The sequence below is a fragment of the Rhipicephalus microplus genome, chromosome 2 (assembly GCF_043290135.1).
Source record: "Rhipicephalus microplus isolate Deutch F79 chromosome 2, USDA_Rmic, whole genome shotgun sequence".
NCBI classification, from domain to species: Eukaryota; Metazoa; Arthropoda; class Arachnida; order Ixodida; family Ixodidae; genus Rhipicephalus; species Rhipicephalus microplus.
This window is the reverse complement of record NC_134701.1, coordinates 137953979-137970575: the sequence shown is the minus strand read 5'-3', so window position 1 is coordinate 137970575 and position 16597 is coordinate 137953979. Positions and strand designations below refer to the sequence as shown.

Below are 16597 nucleotides of genomic sequence, written 5' to 3'. Positions count from 1 at the left end.
TATTTATGTAACTTCCCCAGCAGACGTGCTTCGCTCAAAGCCTTGACTTTGTAGGTAGAGAGAAAACAACATTGATGAAATCATTTTCAGCTGCGGTCTTGTTCAAAGAGTGTAAGCTAAATACAAATGTATTGTCGCTACGAGAAGACAGAAGTAGTGTTTAACAGGTTGAGAAAGTAGCAGAAGGTCAGTATTTTTATTTACTGCGCGCCAGAGCTTTCCTCTTCTTTCTTGTTATTGCTTGCTGCATAAAAGCGTGCAGGTGCGCGTATGCGCAGTCGCCTTCGTCTTCCTAGGAGTACGCACGTGGCAATATGTTGTCATCGAATAGTGTGACGGCCGATGCATGCAATGTTGCAATGTCTTTACTGTAATGAAAGTGCTGATAAAATAGCGCCTGCGTGACCCTGAATGTGCAGTCCCTAAAGACCCATAGAGCTAAGCAAAAAGCATCAGCTTAGATTTTTTACCAAAATCCACTACATTAGGTCGGTGAAGGTGCGCTAAATATTGCTGCTGAATATTACAAATGCGCGTTCCGACTAGTAGCTCGCGCTGGAAGCACTGCACCGTCACAATGTTCACTGCGATTCAGATGCACTGTTGAAGAACGAGTAGAACGCAACAAATCACTGCCGCAAAAACAAAAAAAAAGAAAGAAAGCAGCGCCCGCGTTATCAGAAGAGGGCCGGAGCTAGCGTTAAACCGCATCTAGCCGGTCTGAGAACGCCACAAGGCGCCATCAAGTCTCGTCGCCTAGACAACCTTGGCTGCCCGCCTTCCCCCGTGGCTGCCCGGTATTGCTGCGCGCCGGGCGCACAGCGCGGGAAAGGGACCGACATCGTCTTACTTGTCACTGCGTGCGCTGGCGAAAAACCCTCCCGTGTGTGCGTGTGTGCGTGTGGTGCGCGTGCCTTCTCGATCGGTAGAGTTTATTAGTCGGTGTTTGGTTTGAAATGTGCCTGCGCTCTGTGCTCCACCAGTGTGTTCTGTCAGTGCTGATTATTGCGAAGGTGCACCATCCTAAAGACTGGACATGTGGATTCATATTGTGGAGCCCTCAAAGTGAAATAGTGAGTACCGCTCTCACGTTGTTCTGTTCAGAGCTTCGTTAACTGCGTGAGCACGAGAATAACGCCTTCGAACAATTTTGTTTTCAACTAGTTAATGACACATCAGCATTTGTTTACTTAGCGAGAATATTTGTCCGAACTGTTTCACGGGGATTATGGCGAAGTGTGAATGTCGGCAAGTTTTTTTGTTTGTTCGTTTAGACTGTTTGGAGTACAAAGCAGAGTGAGCGTGCGGCGGTGAGGTTCAGCGAAGAAATTGAACAGATTTTTGCGGTGCCCTTTGTTGGCAGCCGTTTTTAACGGGGCCCGCTCGTTATGCACATTAATTTTAGTTTACTAATTAATACATGTGTGGGGACGGCGCCTGTTAGCTCTAAGCATCAACCGTATCTAAGACGCATATGCTTGGGCATGTTGGTAGTTCATTTACTCTCTTTTTTTTTATTGCATAAAAGGACCGAAAACGGAAAACAAGGGCATGGTGTCCATGTCGTTCTTTTCGGTTCTTTTTGGTTTTGTGCGGTAACACTACCGTGATAACTCGGGTTGATGCATCGGGTGACAACACAGCATATTGCTTCGCATTAGGTGCGCCTCGCGAAGTTTGCCTACTTGCTAATATATTCCATTTCGTTAAATTTGTCTTCACCGGTATTTTCGTTCACCCGCAACGTAGCGTTACACTGCCGACAGCCGTGCCTGTGTAGCGGATCGATCACTGAAGCTGGAGTTTAGTTTGAACAGACCTTTCGTCTGTGTGTGTGGTCGAATTGCCTACTTGAACAGCGCATACGCTTGTTTGAACATAACTGCTAACGTTCGAGCACATTTTATTCAGATCGTTTCCATCATGTGTAACTTTCAAAATATTCTTGTTATTCAGAGTTTTATTGCCATCGGCTCGCTGTGGCGTTTAACTTCGCTAAGTACTTCAAATGTTAAAGGTATTTTCGCTATGTGAAGCGTATTATTAGTTTTTTGTTACACAAAAACACTTTAACGTTATACATACTGCATAGTATCTAAGCATATGTTGCAGTCAAAATGTAAGACTGGGCATCATATCTATCTGGGAACACAACACGCACAGCCACTGAACAGCCTATGCTGCATCGGGAAGGAGTTATGCTTTCTCACCCTGACAGCTTGATTGAAACAAATGGCCCTAATTTAGCAGTATGCAATGGTCATTGAGTGAAGGTAACAGGGTCACTTTATTGGAATTTTCCCGGCCAATTTTGCGGCTATGGCAAATGTGTTTGCAAAAAAAATTGTGCTGATCTAATGGACTGAAAACAGTGAACTGCTTGAATATTTCGGTGAAAAACGTTTTTGGTCACGTGGTTGCCTTTCAAACTTTCCAGAATGTTGTTTGAGTGTTGTTTGTGAAAAAAAGAATATTTTACAAGTCCCGCTCCTTTTTTTATACGAAGTTTGGTACATGTTAAGTAACTGGGCTTGTGTAAGGTGTTTGAAACTCGGCAATATTAACACAAATTTTGGCCACATACGTCTGCAAGAATTTAGCCAAAGTGTGTTATGTTTACATTTTCTCATTGCGATACTGCACTTTGTACGAATATCTGAGCTGTGACTACTTACTTCACAGAAAAGATATTTTGATGAAATAATATTTCTAGGCATCTTAAGCTGTTAACCTCTACGAGAAATATCACTCATTTCACGAATTGTCATTTTTGGCCGTATTGAGACGCAATTTGCACCATGTGGGGGTCCAATCAAAAATCACCTTTTACCTAAATTGAAAGCAAATAAACAGTTCTTTGTATGTGACAAGTTTCATCGTTACAATTCCTATTTCAAGGAATAAAATACTTTTTGAATTTGCCCATCAGCGGCAATGGAGAACTTCGAGGCGTCGGCTTCCGTATGACCAAAAGGCAAATGAGGAACTTGGCCTTGAAAAATCATTTAGGGGCAAAGCTCTTGAGGCCGTGGGTCATTCCCTCCTCTGTAGTCGTACTAGTATCATGTAGCCACTTGATGAGTTGCACAATAGATAGCGTTAGTGGTTTTCACAGCATATACACGGACAAAATAATGATTCGTGGGGCGAATCGTTCGTCCGTACATTTGTGCTTTTGTCCGTTCGTCTGTGCATCCATCCGTCCGGGCTTCCGTGTGTCGGTCTGTCCGTCAGTCTGTCCGTCTTTCTGTCCGTCCATACTGGCGTCAGACTGTCTGTCCATCCGTTTGTGCGTCCGGACGGACGAACGCTACGTCCCACTCATCATCATTCACTCCGTGGGTATGCTGTGATCTTTTCCTCAACACATAAATTGCTATGACAAAAATTGGCTCATGAAAAGACCTGTTTATTTGCTTTCAATTTAAGTACAAAGTCTATTTTAATTCAACCACTATATGGTGCAAGTTGCATCTCATTATAGGCAAAACAACTATTTTGTGAAATTTGCGATTTTTCTCGTAAAGTTTGACAGTTTGAGAGGTCTAAAATATTTTTTCCGCCAAATATACCTTATGTGGATTAAGTATTCACTCCTCAGTTATTTAATAAAAGTGCAGTATTGATTTAGAAAAATGCAGATATAACACATTTCGGCTAAATTATTTGAGGTGTATGTGGTCGAGAAATGGTAATAATATTACTGAGCTTCAAACACTTTTCGCAAGCCCTTCACATAACTTGTAGACCAAACTTAGCATGGAAGAAGAGATACTTATGAAATAATTTTTTTCACAAACATCCAGACGAGATTCCGGGAAGTTCTGGAGGCAGCCACGTGACCAAAACATATTTGTCTGCGAAATATTCTAGCAGTTACCTTTCTTAATGCAGTAAATCAGCGCGATTTTTTTCGAATACATTTGAGGTGCTCCCCAAATTGGCTGGGACGTCTGACGTGGCATGACCCAATAGCCAATTCTTCCATTACATAATCGTGTAAATGTGAGGCCAGTTCAAGAACACTAGTATCATTCGTATTTTAATACGTAACTGTACAGTACTTAATTTTACAAGTTACCTGCACTGAATACCTTCTCAATGCGCATACCGTCATGTATGCTCAGTGGAATTGTGCTTTTGTGCAATACAGATAAAATATGTGTATGTTGCTGCGCATTGCACTGTATTCCTTTTAATAAACTAATCGAATGAGTACCATGGTAGATCTGCAGAAATACACATGCAGCTGTGTTGATGCATACTTAAGCATAGAACTTGACATCACTTAGATTGGTCGATGCATGCAGCTAATGGAACATTATCAACTTGGAGCAGCACCTTTTTATTTGCCTGCGCGAGCAAGCTAAAAGGGTGCTGTAAGGTTCATATCTACGGCAGGAAAGGTATAATGATTCTGCCACAGCGCGCTTTTTATGGCGTTTATTGCTCAGCATACCTTTTCTAGCATTTCTCACTGCAGTGGACCCCGATGCCACTTAATATGCTTGCTATGCACTCAATTTATATTTACACATAAAAAAGCAGTTAGTTATGCTGAGTGCATACTGTATGTTGCACTCTTTGTGAAATTTTGGTCATTGTTCCTTGTGTATTTATTTTAGGTTCCGGGATTGAATTTCCTGTACTGAAAGAACAGCTTCCCCCCACTTCTGCCGAAGGCACCAGTCATCTCAGCAGCTGAAGATGATTGTGCAAGCATCAGTGACGAGCTGTGGTTTTGCAGTCAGAAGTATACCAACACTGACATTGCATTAATACAACCCCAATTACACTACCTTGTCGATTTTTTTCTTTTTTTAATGTCGAAATTTATACTGCGAGGTGTAATAGGTTGTAAATGTGACTCCAGAAACTCGCTTAATCTTTCTACATGTTTTTTTTCTATTGTATATGTGTCAATGCCATACCTCTCAGTCGCTTGCCCGACTAGCGCAAATGTTTTTGAAAGTTGTGGAGATTTATTGTATGGAAAACAATGAATTTCTAGTACAGAGAGATAAAAACTTGGTCACGTGAGATATTTCAAAATGTTGCAGAATGCCATCAGAGTCCTGTTTGTCAGACTTGCAGTTTTTCTATAATAAAGGCAGATGTTAACATATGGCCTTTTTGTTTTTTTTTTGCTTCGGCGTTATGTTTGATTGAACCTTACGCTACAGGTTACTGCTTGCACTACTGTGCTGTGGTACGTGTGTGTGTGTGAGTGTGTGCGTGCGTGTGTGTGTGTAAGTTCCTTCCGCGTCTTACTTCGTCGTTTTCGGCCCAGTCTACGTACAATATATATATACACTGGTCTCATGCAGCTCATTCAAGACCATGGCACCTTATTTTATCAGCTGCATGCATGCAGCTATAAGTGCAGTAGGGGACACCAGTATCTTCCTTCTTCCCTGTCAGCCGCAGAGAAGGTTCATATATGCTTCTCCCTGAGAACAATTGAGGCTTGGGCCAGTTGGTGATGCATATTTGATGGAATGAAGTGCTATGAACGGCTCTCCTCAACACACAAGACTAAGTGTCACCTCCTGTGTCTGCTTTTGTTGTCCCGTTAATCCCGCTTCATTTGATCAATTATGCTTATCCATATAACTGTCGTCGTTTCAAAGGGTCTTTAGTGTTACACCCCACTCGCTTGGGTGTAGCTTCATCCAACACCCATTGTTTAGGGGTGTTCATAAGCACCTATTAAAGTAGGGTGTAACGTTTCTTCACACCCTACGGTTTCAGGGTGTTTCTAAACACCTTATTGTTTAGGGTGTTCCTAGACACCTTAAAAGGGTGTTGCCCATGGGACAAAGCAAATACACTCTTATGGGTGTAAAAATTTTTAGAGTGCACCAATAGCTATTATGAAAGCTCTCACATCAATATACAGTTAACAGTAAAGTATTTAGGCATACGTCTTTCTTCCATGCTATACCGATTCCTATGACGGTGGGATGATTCATGCCTTTTTACAACTCTCGTTTTCTTCTGTCACCACGCAGAGGACGGCTGGAGTGCTTATGCGGTGGTGGAGAAAGCGCATATTCATAACGCCAAGGCCCAGTTGACGAGGACTATGCAAGGACCGTTTTGTTTCACGGCTTGGTACCACCAGTCGGGATCTTTGAATAGTCAAGCCAGCTTCCGTGCGACCATTGTGGACGCGGGTCCCTACTGGATGCGGGCTCGATATCACAATTCCGTGTTCTACATCCCTCCGAGGGACATGACCGCACAATGGCAGCGCGTGCGGTACTCTGAGAGACGCCATGAAAAAATTGAGGTATGTGCCCGCCCTTCTTATATTGATTTCAACGCTAGAGCTACTTCTTTTTACTAGTCACGCTACCACTTATTATTTAGCTGATACACTGCAATGATTCAGCTTTCAGGAGAATTTCATATAACGATCCCACCACAGATATTCAACAAATTCTATTATTTCTCCCCCCCCCTTTTTTCTTTTTTTTTTACATTGCGCCAAATCATTTCACAGTCAAAACACAGTAATCATATTCCCCTAATCTAGAAAATCTATAGGTATTTAGTTGCATTAACCACCGGCTTCTTGGCCAATCCCCCTTAGTGGGTGAGAGCCACAAAAGAAAGGAACAAGCAAGCAAGCAAGCTACTTCTTTTACTAATAGCAGTAATCGTACTTCTAATATTATTATTAGGACCAATAATGATAACGATTATACTAATAAAATATTAATAATATCTATAAAATAGTAATAATGTTAATAATAATACTAGTAGGACTACTACTCGAAGGCAAAGCACGAAACCAGGCGTATTCGGAACTTCCAGGTACCGTGGCGCTGCTGAGAGGTGGCAGGCGGAAGCTCTGTTGAGATGATTGAAGCTTTGAGCCGACTTTGAACAGCAGACGCTGCAGCTTGTTTTCACGCGTTTGTGGTCGTTTTTCAACGTTGTGAACGGTCTAGATATTACCGTGACCCTTTTAGTTTCTCAAGCAAAGGGGGAAGTAAAACGAAAACAAAAAAAGCCGACTGATTTCGCTGCTCGCAGCCTATATACACCGGGAAGAAAATTAAGTGTTCCATTCAAATTAGCGCCCCAAACAGCCATCAGAGAGTTAAATTTAGCAGGCTAATAGCCAAGGCCCGTGAATGTATGCAGCGCCCATTTTCTGCACGAGTACAGGAACTTCTAGGTTTGCAGTTCTCGCGCTTAGTTCGTCTTCTCGATGCGTTCCGCTTTCAGAACCAAATGAAAGGACCAGTTTGAAAACGTTCATTGCATCACTACACTTCTGAGGCGTCTGGGAAGCGCTTTCATGACCTTCACACCTGCAGAAATTCGTGCAGCGTCGTGCGCTATTACGTGCAGCCAGCAATGTCAAGAGCATACGTGTGGGCCTTAATAACAATTTTACGAATATTTATTTCCGCAATATGCCACCCGGCAATATTTAGACAATATAGTGAGTTAGCACCCCTAATTTTTCAAAAACATAAATCTAACAGCCACTGAAGCGCAAAGAATTGCAGTCTTCGCTGAAAGTGTACTTTTCGCTGTCGTCGCTATCGTCTCTTCCTGAGCGATCATCTCAACGACCGCCATATTGAATTTATAGCTCGCCATATTAGATGTGTATTCGTGAGAGTTTCGAATACGGTTACCACCACTCTCGGGAACTAAAGCATGCGCTTCTGGCTTCTAAACGTGCCATATGTCCGACCATGATGTGCACTCCAAACACGTTAAAAAGTGGCATGATTTTTTCTTTCTTTGGCAACGATGTAGTGTTTTCGCCTTTGCTTATTGAAGAATAGAGGCGATTCTGAGAACATTTAGTTTGAAGTTAGCGCTAGTCTTATTTATCTGTTCCTGGTTTGTGTGTTCGCATTTTTGCACTACCTGCTCCTATTTGCATTCTTGCGAAGTTGCCAAGATTTCCGTTTTTCCAAATATACCTGGAAGTTCTCCCGTGCAGCTTTGGTGTAAACCTTCAGTTACACGGATTTCGACATGGCTAAAATTTCAGTTGAATGAACTTCATCGGTGCTCTCAGGCTCCTGGGTGTGTGCACAGAAACTGTTACATCCGGAAAATATTTACAGCGCTCGTCCCGGACAAGAGCTGTGTGACATCAAAGATTCAATGCCAGAGAGAGGTTGATATGGTTGTAAATATAGCTACGTTTGCAGCACTTGTTGTAAAGGTTTGAGAGTTCTTGTCTCAGCAAGAAGCTGTGTGAACCCTCAAAGATTATCGCTGTGACCACAGCTCTCCACGAGGTTTTGCGTTAACAATTTTAGATTCCAAGCAGCTCACAGCGAAGCTGAATCCGATGTGCATACCCACCCTTACTACGTTTCGCAACAACTGACCAAGGCAATGCCAGTACGCGCTGACGCGCTCGCGCGTTCCTGCCTGCGTAAGTGGCTGGGTAAAGCGCTGTTGCCTCTCTGTCTATTACAGTCTCTTAGCAACCATGTGGAGGCATTGGGGAAGGAGATTTTGAAAACGCGCTATCAACCAATGCGTTCTATTCTGTAGTCGAAATGTATCTGGCCCACGCTAGTATGTTTGGACCTGTGTGGATGCCTGTGTCAAAGGCTGTGGCCCTTCCTCCTTACGCTCTCTCAGCAGTGACGTGATGCCGTCAGATGCCGAGAATCTGCAAACTTGCAATTAACCTACGTGCTCCCACGCGGCGAGGCGAGGAACCCGCGTGGCGTTGGCGTGCTCCAACAAAAGTTCAGGGCAAGTAACAGCAACGGAAACTAGAGAGAATTCATGGCGTGACCCGCTTGCAAGGACGCGTTAACATCAGGCAAGGTGTCCTTCCTCAAGAGAACTTCGTCACCCATGCGCTATTTTGCATGCTACTCATGGTTCGCTTTAGTGGCAAATGGTGTAATTTCTTTATGCATGCAGTACATCTTGTAATAGCCATGGAACTTATCTTCCCGTATGCGTCTAGAAACAGATTGCGGGACATACGTAACGATTTTCAAAGTTTGGTTGATGTCTTAATAATGCTTGCAGATCAGCATACAGTCGGCCGTCCACTTATTCCCCGAGCAAGAAGTCTTTGCGTTGGACGATCTTTCTGTGGAGAGCGGAGAATGTCCTCCTGGTAAGTTTAAAGTATTAGTTATTTCTTAATTAGTTTAGTCGTTATTTCATTCAGTTAGGTATTCAGTAGTCAGATAGTTCATGTGTAATTAGTTTCAACGCGGCCACAATTTTAACGAGAGGTTGCCTATTCATTGCGTCCTGGAAGAAAAAAAGTACAGTTACAGTATTTGAATTTATTGGGAGGGTCGACTCTAAGTAGCGAAATTCTAAAAAAAAGAGACTTGCGCTACCAGCGAGTAAACACCGTGCTAACTTACTCGCCACTCTTGTCTTAAGCATTAACTTCTACGCGTTATCGTGCTAAAATTATTCCATTATGGAGCGATGAAATGTCCGAGATCAAGGAGTACTACTTGAGCGTGCAATACGCCGTAGTGATAAGGGCTCCAAAAATCGCCCCACTCCCCTCCTCTGAGTTATCTAACGTGCACCTAAAGTATACATGAAGGAGCCATAGAACTGCCGCAGTTGTTCTTTTTTTTTTGTTAGCAGCACGCTTTTTTCACAAAACAGGGGTGCTAGGCCGGGTGAGCCGAGCTTTTCTGGCAGACTTGTTTGCTCCGAGCTCGCTCTGCGGCGACCATGCCATGAAGACAGAGCGAAGCGCGTGGTAGCAACGTTTATAAAAATGGCTACAAGAACGCGCTTGGTGTTGGCAACGCGTGTGGGACATTTGCGGCGTTTATCGAAGAAAAAGCACGTGTGAACGCGTCTGTGCCGCCCCTCCGTCAGCATTTTAGCAATGCAGCGTCGTCAGTGTGATTGTCCCGCTGTCGTTTTGCCAAGGTAATCCCCACAGGCGTGTTCATAGGCGTTTGTCCTCTTTCGAACAGGTTCTTTCACTTCACCTGCATTATGGAAATTTGCACTCTTGAAGGCACCAGGGTGCAGACGCAGCACTCTCGTGCTGTCAGTTTCACCTTTATCAAACGTTGCAGATAAATATAGGGACAGGTCATCACCAGGGGTGCTCGTATCATGGGGGCAACGTGGCTGTGAGTGGATACTTTGTCAGCGCGGTGGAATTGAATGCGAGGCATCACAGTCGCATGGTGGTATCACTTTTACTTATGCGTGCGTGTATGCATATTCAGCGCGATAAAGCTGATAGATTAATCATGCCGCTCGACGTGAGCACTGCTTCTCGGCGAGAGAAAACGTGGTGGGCAAACCCGATCTTTGCCGCGAGGCGTCTGTCAATTAAACTGATCAACGCGCAAACTCGCATACAAACTCATTGATTCTGAGAAGGCCCCTGTTGAATCGGGACTCCCATGGTGCCGGTGTGGCTGTCACCCGTTTGATGCGGTGAAGGCTAAGAGCAGCTCCTTTCTATGTAAAATATTTTGGTGAGCTTACACTACTCGTGCAAGGCTGGAGCCATAGAGGAGCTTCTGATAAACTAGCTGCTTGCCGCTTTTTAGGTTGCTCGTCTACCCGTGTGCGTGGTCGGCTTTAAAGTGAAAACTGCATCAGCTCTGTCCTAATTTTGATTGTACTAATTGGCTGGAGCTTAACGAACATTACACGGAGCTGTCTTATCTTCCTTGATAAGGCTTCAAATAAAAGAAAACTACCTTGGCCGTAATTAGCAAATCCATGATTAGTATGAAGCTATTGAACATAATCCTCATGAGCAGGACACTAATTGTCATCATATTAGTTAGGGCTAGTTAGCACGCTTTTAATAGGAGTGCCTATGATTAACATTGCAATAATTAGCAGAGCTTATTTGGCTCACCAACTAGCATGCTTTAGTTAGCCTGGTTCTAGCTTTACATGGCTTTATTAGCACAGTCTTTATCAGATGTGACGTACTTACCTCAGCCTTACCATGAATTGGCGTAAATAGCTTGGTCTGAGCATGTCCTAGCCTAACTATCAGAGTCTACCATCCAGCCAAAAATAATCACAGCATATTCAAGGAGTGAATGATAATGAGTGGGGTAAAGCTTCGGAGGGTTGTCCGTCTGTCTGTCTGTCTCTCTGTCTGTCCATCCGTCTGTCTCTCCGTGCGTCCTTCCATGTGTATGTCTGACTGTCTGTCTGTCCATTCGTCCGTCCACACCTGCTGAGTGAATCATCGAACTAGGTGGTCATGTACCACGATCTGGGAGGGACCGACCCACCCCGCCATGGTGATCTAGTGGCTAAGATGCTCGGCTGCTGAACCGCAGGTTGCGGGAGTGAATGCCGGCTGCGGCGGCTGCATTTTCGGTGGAGGCGAAAATGCTGTGTGCCCATGCGCTCAGATTTGGGAGCACGTTAAAAACCCCAGGGGGTCGAAATTTTCGGAGCCCTCCACTATACGGTGTCTCTCATAATTTTATGGTGGTTTTGTGACGTTAAACCTCAAATATCAAGGATGGACCCATGGCTTCAGGTGCTTCACCCCTAATAGCTAATTAGCCGGCTGCTCGGGTGCTAGCGGGCAATGACAACAAAGACTTAAGACACATGCTGGCTGGATGCCTGCATTTTCCAGTTATTCACTGATGAGGGCCTCGAATAATGACTCTGTTGGGCAGACTTCCTCGTGAGAACGAGCCTGGGGAGCAGATGGAAGTGCTGCCTCGATCTATCGGCGCACAAGACGCAGGAAGTTCTCTGTACTTGGTGGCGGCTAAATCTGGACGTCTTGACATGGCGACGTGGCGGAAGTGTTACGGAGTCGAGCAAATTGCTGCGTGACTCGTCGGCTCTTTGCTTCTTCGAACTGTCGGCACTCCCTGATAATGTCTTTAATGGTGGAGCAGTCTTTATACACAAGCAAGTGGAATGCATCGTCAGTGATGCCTTTGAGAATGTGGCTGACTTTGTTGGCTTCAGGCATTTGGCTATCAAATGGCCGGCACAAGGCTAAGACATTTTTAATATACACCGCGTATGGCTCTGTTGAGGTTTGGGCCTGGCACGACAGTTCTTTTTGGGCGGCTGGCTGGCGTGCAATGGGCTTTCCCAAAAGGTCGTTCATTTTTTTGTTGGCATACGTCCCAGCTCTTCAGCTACTCCTCGCGCGTTTCGAACCACACACTGGCCGTACCCCTAATGTAGAAGCTGACATTTGTGAGCATCAAAGTTGAATAGCAGCTATTGGTCTTGCTAGCGCGCTCGTAGTCGGCCAGCCACTTCTCCACGTGCACATTATCAGTCCACAGAAGAGGCCAAGGTCTCGTGGGTGGGTCACAACAATGTGGCTCTATGAATTCGGCATAGCGGGGGAGGCATCGACGGTATTGTCTGTCGACTTGATGGTCTGTCCAAGAAGACGCTCGCTGCGAAGTTCCGTCTTGCGTGAGGCGGGTACCCGGCACCTTGCACCAATGATGTTACGAGGCGAATGGCAGAAAACGGGCGTACTTACAATACTTGATGGTGAGAGCAGGCACTTACTAGTCCTCTTTTCTTCCTCCTCCAGGTGATCGGCAAAAACCAATATATATATATATATATATATATATATATATATATATATATATATATATATATATATATATATATATAAATATAAATAACCAGCTGTGAGCCTGCTCACGGCTGGTTATTTTTTCACCCACTTTTCTTTTTTCTTATTTACATTACATTTGTTCTAATAACTTCCCCTATACATTCCTTCGCATTATTGCCTGTTAAATCTCACATATATATATATATATATATATATATATATATATATATATATATATATATATATATATAAAAAAGAGAGAGAGAGAGAGAGAAAGAAAGTGACAAGAAATGAGCAAAAATGCAGGAATGCAGGTGCACGACTACAAACACAGAAATTAAATGTTACATACAGGGACACTGAGGGAGGTCATTCACCGAAAGCCACCTAAAAAATGAACATTTTTTTAGGCAGAGTCAAAAAGACATGCTTACGCATTTCTCCGATTACCTATTAACAATATGCACTTCAAGAGGTTTTCCTTGTAACTTGTTTATTAATAGAGAATCCGACAAAAGCGTAAGCTAGACTTCTTTGACTCTTCATCAAAAGGAGATTCATATTTTTTAATTGCTCTGTGGGAAGGACACGCAGTGGCCATTTTTGTAGCATTTAAGTTTTTTCTTTGTATTCTTATATAGCTGTACATTTGTTTATTTTGTCAAAATATGCATATTTTAGCCAGTGTACGAATTGTTTGTGCAGGATCATTTCATGATCATGTTGGAAGGCAAGATAGCACTAATATGTCACCAATACGAGTGTCACGCTGGGGACGTAACGAGAGCGCGTGATACGAATGATGTTGATATAGGCTCGCTTTGGCATTTCGTAATCAAGCTGAAAGTTTGTTTTCGTCCTGTGTACACCTCAGCTTTGTGGTCGTTTTTAGCGCAGCCACGCATTATGTTGCAAGAATATATCGACCAGCCCAAATAAAAACGTTACTCCACTCGCAACCAGCCGATCCTCCTCTATACTCTCCCAAACGGCAACCATGTAGGCGGCCTGATGTCACTGGTTTGCAGAACTTGCTGTATGCGTATGACGTAACTATCTGGGCAATACAAGGCTGAAGAAATCGAGACTAAGCTGCTTCAAGCGGCAGCTATTGTGGAAGAATATGCTCGTCGTTGTGATCCTCAATGCCTCTCGAACAAATGGATATTTGTTCATTCTCGCCCACTTCAAACTGCAGTAGCATGATATCTCTGTCTCTACATAGGGAACCAGTTGCCGAACGCGAGGAAATCCATGTGCTGGAAGTTTTCCTTCCTCAAAGATGCAATATATACACTACCCTGCAGGAGATACATAAGATGAGTGACCAATTGAGCCAGGCGGTTTGTCAGTTATCTAATTAAACAGGGGGAAGGACAATTATCGTGCAATGATGCCCTGTGGCTGGCTAATGTATTTATCACCATCCAAATTTCATATTTGGATTCCAAACTACCAATACGCAAATGCGATGAGACTGACTTTGATGCAGTTCTCCGCAGCACCTACAAGAGAACACTCGATGACCCAACAATGACGTGGAGCACGCGTCTTCTCCATCTCGGAATAATCAACACGTTTGAGGAACTAACAGAACCTCATCTTACTAATCAATACTTGCGCATGAGTAAACCGCCTGTGTAGAGCTGCCTTTTGGCCCGTTTACATGTATCCCTGGTTACACAGACGGAAGAACGGGTGCATGACACCAATGCACGGCACTTCGATCTTGTTATGCCTGCGAGTCCGCAGCGAACGTCCATGCCTCGGAAAAAGGAAATCTGTGTCAAGGCCAGCACGCGAGCCCATCTGACGCGATGAACAACTCAACGGCGTCATCACGCGACGGCGCCTTTCTGCCAAGCACGTGCAGTGAGTCACGTCAGCCAGCGAGCCGACGCCTTCCTGTCTGGCGAGTCTGACGCAATGCGTGGTGACGTCACTCGTCCTTGGGTGCAGCCACGTGCAACGCAGCGGCTCCAGATTCGATGAGAAAGAATGACGTGGCCCAGCGGCGACCCCATTGGAGAAGTCTGACCTCACGACCAGCGGCGCTTCTGGTTGGACATTTGGTTACTCGAAAAATCCACCCGGTGCATATAAAAGAAGCCCTGCGGCAGGTCGCGAGCAGTTGAGCTATGTGAGCAGGAGAGCAATGTGTTAGTTGAGCTATGTGTTAGCAGTTGACCTATGTGTAAGAGAGGAGAGCTCGGCTCTTCGGGTCTCTAAGCTGTCGGCCCCAGTGCCGATGTGTTAATGCCTCTGTATATATGCTGTACATAAACCTTGTTTAACTCACCGTCGTCTCGTGCGCTCGTCTATCAGCTCTGTGCAGAAGCAGTCGCGAGCTGAGAAACATACGCTACCAAACGGCTGGTGACCTTCCCGGCGGAGTTCGAAGCAGTGGCGCCTTCGGGACCATGTTTGCGTCGCCGTCTTTCGTAACAGTGGAGTCAGCGGTGAGATTTGTGGCGCCCTTCGTAACGTCGTTGGAGGTGTGCTTCGCAATAATGTCCAGGTGAGACCCCTTCAGAACAACATGACTGAGAGACCCGTGATGGTCGCCGCCTGGCGTGGGTGGAGGCTATCTCTCAACTATATGGTCATAAGCCAAGTGTCCTCTGAGTGGATGCTGCGGACCTGCACCGTGGTGGTTAGTGCAAGGGAGCCGTCATCTGCCTAAACAATACCGTTCAATGCCTTACGTTCTGTACCCCAAACATTGCATTTGCGAGAGAGATCGCCATGGCACTGGCCGCCACAGATCCAGAGTCCCGGTTCATTATCACTGACTCCAGTGGCGCCAGCTGCAATAATGATCAAGGGTATGTTCCATACCGTGCCTTCGAAATTCTCCATGCTTGCGAATTCACCGGGTATCCGACCCATCGTACTATCGTTCGAGCTTCGGCTTATGCAAGTGTTAAGGGAAAATGAGAAAACCGACGATGCCGGTCACGCCCGTGCTTACTGGGCATTGCTTCATCCACAGCCAGCTCCAGAACTCAATTCAAATATAGCTATCTCATTTAGAGCGTTCACTTCTCTTTTTCAATATTCACATTGTCTGTATTCCCCCCCCCCCCCACGTAAAGACCTCAAAAGAACGGAGGAGCACTGGCTCTTCAAGTCCTCACCAATAGTGTACTGTGCCCGGCAGTATTGGAGTACGTCGATTCGGCCTACATGGGTGCCTGCCCACCCTGCGTGGAGACGTCTTGTGACATTTCTGACATGTTGTGGCCATGGCCCTCAAACCCCATTGACCTACCCCACTCCCACCCTACCCAAGAAGACTGAGATTGGGAAGCAAGCTGTCCTGCTCGGCTGCTCTGAACTCCAAGCCCAATAGTCTTTGGTGGCTAGAGCGTGCGCCGCCGCGGCAACTACAGGGCTAACACGCTAGGGAACCTATCAAAAGTTTGTGAAGGGCGGGACCTTCAGACTCACCCCACTCTTGCTTTGCACTGCAAGTATTAAATGCGAAGCGTTTCTTCGGGCACTGCAAGCACTTTTGGCATCTATCTATCTATCTATCTATCTATCTATCTATCTATCTATCTATCTATCTATCTATCTATCTATCTATCTATCTATCTATCTATCTATCTATCCATCTATCTATCCATCTCTCTGGGTGCTTTCAAGAGCTCCCTCTTAACTTGGGGTGCATTTATGTAACCGGTGTTCTGCCCAGAGGACCGGAGCCAGCCAGAGTCTCGGGGAGATCTCGAGGAAAAGAGCCCGGAGTTGTTAACAGTAACTTTTAATTACAATATTTACAGGCAGCGTGCTACTATGATGTTTTAGTATCATTATGGAAGCTCTCGAAGGAAGCGTGATGGGAGCTTCTGCGAGCTTGTGAGAGCCTGGCGGGAGTGCCTCGGCACTCGCATTTTATGTCCTGGCCTTCCCAGGATTCCCTGCAGAAAAAAAAACAATGGAGGCCAGGACTGTCCAATGAAGTTTGTCATCTTCACCTCCACCCCCGAAAAGGGAAGGTGAAACGCCACCTCCTTCCTAACCCAC

The 16597-nt window shown here is 45.0% G+C and overlaps 1 protein-coding gene across 5 annotated transcripts in view; it reads left to right on the top strand.

Moving 5' to 3' along the window:
- The first annotated feature begins 714 nt into the window (after nucleotides 1-714).
- LOC142796382 (MAM and LDL-receptor class A domain-containing protein 2-like) overlaps nucleotides 715-16597 on the top strand; it is a 154586-nt gene continuing 138703 nt past the window's right edge. For 2 of the 5 annotated variants that reach the window (XM_075886850.1, XM_075886846.1), the window contains exons 1-4: nucleotides 715-1073; nucleotides 4626-4753; nucleotides 6012-6292; nucleotides 9028-9118. In XM_075886850.1, coding sequence (XP_075742965.1) covers nucleotides 4708-4753; nucleotides 6012-6292; nucleotides 9028-9118 — 418 coding nt within the window. In that variant the 5' untranslated portion in view covers nucleotides 715-1073; nucleotides 4626-4707. The remainder of the gene's footprint in view (nucleotides 1074-4625; nucleotides 4754-6011; nucleotides 6293-9027; nucleotides 9119-16597) is intronic. The other 3 variants (XM_075886848.1, XM_075886847.1, XM_075886849.1) reach the window with 3 other exon arrangements.